Source organism: Lichenostomus cassidix, chromosome 12, assembly GCF_008360975.1.
Source record: "Lichenostomus cassidix isolate B80296 chromosome 12, HeHo_3.0, whole genome shotgun sequence".
Lineage (NCBI taxonomy): Eukaryota > Metazoa > Chordata > Aves > Passeriformes > Meliphagidae > Lichenostomus > Lichenostomus cassidix.
In genome coordinates, this window is record NC_139493.1 from 3,534,839 (window position 1) to 3,542,946 (window position 8,108).

Sequence of the window (8,108 nt, forward strand, 5' to 3'; positions counted from 1 at the left end):
CGGGATGTCCCCGACCTGCCGCGGGACGTTCCCTCAGCCAGCCCCGGGCTGCTCCATCCCTCCGCGCCCCGCTCCGCCCGCAGCAGCGCACCTGGGCGCGGTGTGTGCGCGTTGCCCGCGGTCGCGGCGCCGCCGGGCGGGGGTGACTCACGCCCCGGCTTTATAACACACGGCGGCCGCCGCGCCCGGCTCCGCTGCGCCGCACCGCGCCCGCGGAGAGCACCGGGACCGCCGCACCGCACCGCACCGCACCATGCGGAGCCTGCGCCGAGCCCCGCCGGCGCTGCCGCTGCTGCTGGCGCTGCTGGTGGCCGCGGGACACGGCGCCGTCATCACCGGGGTGAGCGCCGCCGCTCGGCACCGACGGCACCGACGGGAGCGGGCAGCGGCACCGGGAGCGCTGGGGAGGGAGGGTTCCGCAGCCGCGGCGGGGACGGGAGCTAGATTTGTTCGCGGGGAGCGAGAGCGGGACCGGGGGAAGCTCCCGGGATGCCAGGAGAGAGGGTGCGCTCCGGCCGGAGGGATGCCAGGAGAGAGGGAGCGCTCCGGCCGGAGGGATGCCAGGAGAGAGGGAGCGCTCCGGCCGGAGGGATGCCCGGGCTGCTGTCTGGGTGAGCCCTGCCGACACTCGGGCTCTGCCCGCGATCAGCGATGCGGGACGGAGCGGTGCCGAGCGCGGTGACGGATGGCCGAAGCTGGGATGAGTGATGCCGGGACGTGGGAGGGAAAGCTGTGCCAGGTGATGAGAGATGACAGGGCTTGGGGGTCCGTCTGGGATAAGTGATAGCGGGACGTGGCATCTCTCCGGGGGTGAGCGATGCCCGGAGCTGCGGGTCTGTCTGGGTTCAGTGGCTCCAGAGCCCGGGGGTCTCTCTGCGGTGAGTGATGCCAGGATGTGTCAGTCTCTGCGGTGGGCAATGCCAGGACTTGTGGGTCTCCGAGGTGAGGGATGCCACGATGTGTGTCTGCTCCTTTGGGGTGAGGGATGTCTGGGCTCAGGGCAGGGCTGTCTCCAGGCTGGTCCGGGAGAATGCAGATTCCTGCTGCTTTTCCAGGGCTGGAGCTCTCTCCAATCACCCCTCATGCAGCCCCAGCTGTCCCCAAACCTGCTCTGGGAGGGTCTGGCTCGGGGCACTGCACTGCTTGCTCTGCACCCCAAGTTCCTCCAGCCCCTCCATATACAGGTCAGGATTCCAATCCTCAGAATATGCTGTTTTCCTGCTTTTTTAAAAATTTGACTATGACTGTGCTGCTTTTCCCCCTCAATATCCACCCCTTGCAAACAAGTCTCTGTTTTGTTGTTGTTGTTTTTAGGCTCAAGATTTACTTTGGTTGTGAAAATACTTTCTTTTTCCCCAAAGACGTTATTTAACCCAAACCGTTGCATCACTCTAAAGTAAAATGATTTTTGTTTGCTTTGGATTAATAACCCAGCACTTGCATTCCTTTGAGAGTTTACATGTCTTTTGTAACTATCAGAAATTGCACTCACAGCAGCAGATTTCTCCGTGGCTGTCCAGGCTCCCTGTCCAGACCCCCAAAGTCCATAAAGGAGCTCATGGGCATTTCTCTGGAAGTCAGATCAGTTCCCAGGACTGATTATTTTTTTAGAGCAGAGAATGTGTAGGAATTTTTTAATGTTTGAGAATTTCAAGTTTCTTTCAAGTGGAAATATTCCCACCAATGGAGAAGCAGTTTATCTGTCATTAGTGTTGTGGCTTCACCTTTAAAGCATAATTAATCCATTAAATAAAGTAATTGTGAGGCACTAAATAATAGATCAAGGACAAAGCAGATTCAAAATGTAAAAGTAGATTACAACAAGAGAATGTTATTTTATTAACTATTGCACAGCATTTCTGCTTAAATCACTTTGATGCATTTTTGGCTTCTGAGGAACGGGCAAATCCCAGACGAGAGCTGACGTAGGTGTTTCCCCATCCTCTGAGCCTGCAAGGTGCTTTTCCTTTGCAATTTAAGGACTTTTTTCAAACTTTCCTCACTTCAGTGGTGGTTGCTTGTACTGACACCAGTTGCCTTTGCAGCTGGCATTTCACCTGGGACATATTCTTGGGCTAATTTTCCAGAAAACTGTGTTTAAATGAGGTGCTTGTGTGGTGTTCAGGGAAAATTAGGAGTAGCAGCATGAATTACACATTGCAGATAAGGTGTGGGCAGGAGCGCTTGGGTTGAATATTTTCAAAACTTGTCATACATTTTTTGGAAAGGGAGCCATAAAACTTCTGCCAGATGTAAATAAGCATGTGTGAGTTTTAGAAGGAAATTTTTCAGCATCGACATGGAGATCCTTGGTTGGTAGAACATACTCAGGTGTGTTTTTCAGCTGTGTGGGGTTTCACCCCAGGACCAGTCCCACAGAGATGGATGGGGTTTGAGATACATAACAGAAAAAAAGGGAGCCAGGAGCTGACAGGTGAGAAATAGCAGAGCCTGTGACTCCAGAAGAGCAGTGGACACCAGTGTGCTGGGGGCAGCCAAAATCACTGCACCTGCATTTTCATTTGTGATGAGGGCAAAATAAGATCATTAGAGTCCTTATTTATGCATTTATTTTTTAAGAGCGAGGTCAGAAAGTGAACATTATCTACCTGGCAAGCTGGAGTGGTAGTTTTATTGTTATATTAGTCTTAAAAGCAAATGCTCTGTGTTTGGGCTTACCTGTAGCACAGAGCTGTGTGTTTTGGAGCTGTTTGGGTCACACACACTATTTAAGAGATCAATCCTAATGCAACAGCTTCTTCCTAAACTACTGACTGATCTTTAAACATCTATTTTGATCTGGCTTCTGCTGGTCAGTGCAATATTTACCCAGGGAGTACAGTCTGAAGTCATTTCTCATGTAAATCCCAAGGTAAGATCAGTGAGTTTTTCCCTCGAGAGAATGTTTACTCTGATATGCGTCTTCCCCAGAGCTGTTATCATCATTTACGTATGTTTTTATGAGTTTCCCATTTACGTAGTGCTGACCAGTGCCTTTGGTCTATCACTGCTGCTGTCAGACACCAAGAACAATGAGTTAATTAAGCTTGCACTTGGGGTGTAAGCAGAACCTTTAACTAATGGCATTTCTCACTAGAGAAAGGAGACTGGTTTTTGCATTAAATCCATATATGCTTTTGATTAAAAGTAACTGAAAGATGTACAGTAACTTGTTTTCAAACCCTAATGTGTCAATTGCTCTTCATGGTTTGTGGGTTTGAAAACATACCCACTAGTTTGCATTTTGGTTTTTGCTTATCTAAGCTGTATTGGGTAAGTGGCTAAAATATTTTTTGTCTCCCGTGAAGGGGAATGCTACCACAGCAGCATTTTTTTGGATGTGGAAACTTACACAAAGCCTTTCCTTAGACCTCTTTTGGCTACATGTAATTCTAGAAGATAACCACAGAATCCATATTTAAACTTCTATTTTAGCTACTTCCACTTGGACTTCTCTAACCAGACTATCCTGCAGCCTTGCAAAGGCACTCACAACCATGATATTATCATATGAAATTAGAAGGAATAGTTAGTTAAACATCATTAAATAATTTCCTATCTTAGCTTCTCCACAAGACTGTTTTGGTGACTCTTTTGGTGACAAGTTCAGTGCTGTTGGTCCTTGCTCCTGCCTGAGCTCACTCAGGCACTGATCTGAGAGCTGGGAAAGTGAGTGGCACATGCCATAGCCTATCAGTGCTCAGAAGCTGGGACTGTAAATCACTGACAGCCCTGGGTTTGGCCCCGAGCAGCTCCATGTGTGGTCCTGGTTTTAAACAACCTGGGCTCAACTCCCAAATGCACCAGGAGCCTCCACGTTCTAATCCATGGGAGATACAATTATGGCAAATCAACCTTAAATCTTATTATTCAGCCTTAATGAGCCTTGATAACTTATGGGGTGCCAGAGGCAGCTCTTGAGAACCTGATCTGTCCTATTTCTGGACTCCATTTATTATTGTTTAATTTGCTTAATGCTGTGTTGAACTGCAGGCCTGCGACCGAGACCAGCAGTGCGGAGGGAGGATGTGCTGCGCCGTCAGCCTCTGGATCCGCAGCCTGAGGATGTGCACCCCGATGGGAGACCTGGGAGATGAGTGCCACCCCTTGAGCCACAGAGTGAGTACATCACCCAGGGGGCTGTGGGGCTGGAGCAGCAATGTCCTGAGCTGTATGTCACATTCCATAAGGACTATAACGTGGTGGAAGGGCAGGGAAACTTCCCTTTGCTTACAGCAGCCAGACACTTGCATCTGTATGGAAGCAGAGATGAAGGTACCTACGTAAGGAAGTGCATTACTGTCAGAATTATGCTGAAGAGAATCAGAGGATGAAAGCACTACATGCTTCCCAGATTGTTTTCTTATTAGTTTGTTGTTGCTGCTTTGTTTTGCTACATGATTCGAAACAGTGTGAGCAGCTCGAGTCCTGCCAATCCTTACTGAGTGAGCAGGAACACAGCAAATGCCACCAACCCCAGGGACAGTGGACAAGGTCCTATCACAAGCATAGAAACGTCACCAGAAGGTGTTGGGACACCTGGTGCATTGAGAAGCCATTGAGAAGGTGTTGACACACACTTGGACTTTAAAACACTCCCCACAGGCTCTCTCTGTTTCTACTCTACCTATTAATTTCAAATACATATGTATCTATATACACATATGTAAAACATCAGTTACATATTAGTACAATATTAGATGATGCATGGTATTATTAATATAATGATTTTAACAAGGACATTTATTTAAGGCTATGTAATTATGTATTTTATATGCAGTATGAAAAAAAGCTGCATATTTAAAAGCAGTACAAAAGACTGAATGGGATGTTACCAGTGAGCTTGAGAACCTGGTGGTCTTCAGAGCCATCCTCAGGGAAGACCACGGCCCAAGAGTCATCACAAGTAAAAGATATCAAGGCTATAAATTCAGATTATAAATGTGCAGCTAGTTAACTGCCTCTCTCACTGTTTCATCCAAGGCTTGGCTGCTCAGTTCAGTAGCTACAGTTTATTTTCTCTGTGTTAGGATGTTTAAGGCTCTGTTCTATTACAGTTAAATTTTTAAAACTTCTGCTGTGATATTGGGGATCAAATTGTCATTTTTACTATATAATGTAGCACGTTTTTCTCGTAAATGCTCTTTCCATTACCTGGAATTAGGATAAGAGAAATTGTCTTCTAGGGGCTTTTATGAGCTTATTGTTATTGGGCAATAATTTATACTGTCTGATATATTTCAAGCTGATTGCCTGCATAATTACAATCAGAGAAGATGCCTGTCCACCCCACACTTAGTCACTGATGTTTATAAGCTTTATGAGGTTAATTTTAGACTTTTGATTCCTCACCCCACTGCTCTTCCTGAGAAACACGAAGCAAATTGATTTACTGTCGAGGGTGAAATTAGGTTATTTTAAGGATGGAGTGTTTGTTCAGTGGTTTCTCTCTTGTAAATACTTGTGTAGGGAGCAGCTGGGTGCTCTGATCACCAAAACCTTTCATTTGCCTGCAGGACAGGTCAAAAGCTGGGCAAAGGCACCACCATGGCCATGGCACCTCGGGGACCTCCAGAGGAGCCAGGAGATGTGCTGGAGAAAATTGCTGGCAGTTGGGGTTCTACCTTCTAGTTTCCTTCTCAACAACTAGACAGTGATGGACTGATGCCGTTAGCAGTCCCAGTTGGAATTTTGAGGCAGGGTCTGAGGCAGGGCCAGGCAGGGTTTGAAGGCAGAGCCAGGCAGGTGAGGTTTGGCAACATGGGAGTCCCACTGAAAGGAACATTTCCTTGCAGCAAGTGGAATGCTTTGAATAAATCACCTGAGCTGTCAGAAGGCTGAGAGCTCAGGTTTAGGGTGTTGCTGCAGTGCAGAACAGAAATCTGGAAATGAGGGAATTAGGGCTGCCTGGCTGGCTGGTAGCAGTGGCTTTGTACCTCTGTGCCTCCTTTGCTGCACCCAGAAAATTCTCAGTGTGTGCTGCCAGCCAGCATCCCCACAGCTCCCACACATTTCCCACTGGGCTGTCCTGCTGGCTCCTGTAAGAGACAGAGTTTGTGATCAAGTTGTAGAAGAGTGTCAGTGCATGTGCATGTCATGGCACAATTAAATTTGTCTAATGCACTCCATATGTGCTCCCTGCAGCACAATGGGGCTGGAGAAGGGTGGGATGAAACGAGAAACCTCTGCCCCGTGGTGAAAAGGATCCTGGCCAAAGGGAGGTCACACAAGGTGACCTACAGGGTTCCCTTCCAGCCTGACTACCACGGGATCCCAAGGTTCCCAGGTCCTGCTCTGTGCCATGTGGCAAGGCAGGAATTGGGACAAGCAGAAAGCTCTGCACAGTGGCACCACAAAACGTGATGTTAAAGGGCAGTGTGGTTTCACAACAAACTGCTTTATGAAATGGGAGTAAATGGAGAACATGTGTCCCAGACGTAGAATTACACAGCAACACGACTGTTCACATCCTGCTCTTAACCCTGCCTTGACCAGGGAGTCCAGCAGGGCTGGCTTTGCCATCTGCTCTGTGCCACACCTCGTGGGGATCTCCGGCTGTGGAGGGAGGGAATTGGGCAGCATTCCCCATATCCCCACTTCTCCTCCCCATCCATCCCCCCAGGCACCACTGCTGCAGTGCTCCCTGTCCCTGACGGCTCTGTTCTTTGTCCCAGGTCCCCTTCTCCGGGCGGAGGATGCACTACACCTGCCCGTGCCTCCCGGGCTTGGTCTGCCTACGGACTCCTCCCGGCAAATTCAAATGTTTACCGGACTTCAGAAAAGAAGATGTCTTTTTTTAGCAGGAACTGCTCTGCGCTAGAAAGAGCCACTCGGTATCTCCTTTTTCTCGTTGTTGTGACAAAAAAAGGTACTTGCCAGGAGAAGCCCTTCACCACACCTTCCTGCCTCACCAACATCAGCTGGGGATGAGATGCTGTGCTCTTGTGGCCACGCTTTTCTGGAGAGACTTGCAGTGGAGGATGCTTTCATTTTGGGGTGGCAAAATGACATCTGTTAGAGCAAAACTCTGTCTGAGGGCAGAGGCTTGATCATTCCTGAATCATTTTGTGGGCTTCATGGTTCCAGTTTAACCCCAGAATGAAAAAATCCAAGTGTATTGCCAGTTTTGGAAAGATTTGGCCACATCTTTACACTTTGAAATACCTGAGTGGAACTGAGGGTTGAATAACTGCATTGTGTGAAGCATATGACAATTGCCAAAAGAACTGTATTTACATTGCATTTCATATTTTTTTAATATAATTTTATTTGTAAGTTAGGCACACCTCTAGGGTAAAGGTTTAACCAATAGATGTAGTTTTTACACTTCTTAGAAGTGGCAGGTGGAACCAAAGCATTTCAACATTCAGAGCATTAAAAGATATTTTGTTATTTTAGTATTCTAAGATGAGAAGTTGCTGTTACTTGAATTGGTGTAAAACTACCTGATCATCTCCAACTATGTATTAAGACGTTGTTTATATTAAAGAAAAAAGGAACCCTGAAGTTTATTGTAATGGGCTGCCTGACTTCTTGTAAATGTATCAAATTTGCTGTGTAAAAATTCTGTATCAGAATAATGGCAGTGTATGATTTGATTTATTTTAATATTATAACATTATTTTGTCATTGTGGTTTTTCATTTTTATTCAGTGTAATCTGTTATCCCACACTCTATTCGCCCAAGCTAGCAGAGCTCCTTATGGATAGCTTAGGAAAAGATTATGTGCCTCTGGCTGCTTCTTGGGAAACTTGGAGTTTACAAGGCATGAACTCCTCAATCAAGCTGCAGTCTCAGAATTTGGAGGAATCTTGGTGTAAATAATATGAGAGGTTTTTCTTGGCACATTCCTCAAAGGATCGACTTTAGCCCAGCAAACATAAGATTTGTGGGTTTTCTATGAAATACTGTGTGACTTCATATTTACTTGTCAGTCCCCAGAGCTGGAATTCCAATAGTTTGTGTGAGATTCACACGTTTCTTGCTCTCAGACATGCAAACATATGCTGGAACTGGGAAAGTGAAGTCATTCATCTTTCAACAATCAGTGCTTTGCTACTGGTGGAGATGGGGGGGTTGGAGAAGTTAGTATGTTGTCTCAAGGCCA

At 47.1% G+C, this 8,108-nt stretch overlaps 1 protein-coding gene across 2 annotated transcripts; it reads left to right on the top strand.

Annotated features, from left to right (window-relative positions):
- Positions 1–217: 217 nt before the first annotated feature.
- Positions 218–7,629, top strand: PROK2 (prokineticin 2). Of its 2 annotated transcripts, none has more exons than XM_085072151.1 (3): positions 218–340; positions 3,994–4,119; positions 6,675–7,629. In XM_085072151.1, the coding sequence occupies exons 1-3, from the start codon at positions 254–256 to the stop codon at positions 6,798–6,800; spliced, it is 339 nt and encodes a 112-aa protein (XP_084928277.1). In that variant the 5' UTR covers positions 218–253; the 3' UTR covers positions 6,801–7,629. The 2 variants fall into 2 exon arrangements, with proteins under 2 accessions (XP_084928277.1, XP_084928278.1); XM_085072152.1 differs by lacking the exon at positions 218–340 and adding an exon at positions 527–739.
- Positions 7,630–8,108: the final 479 nt, after the last annotated feature.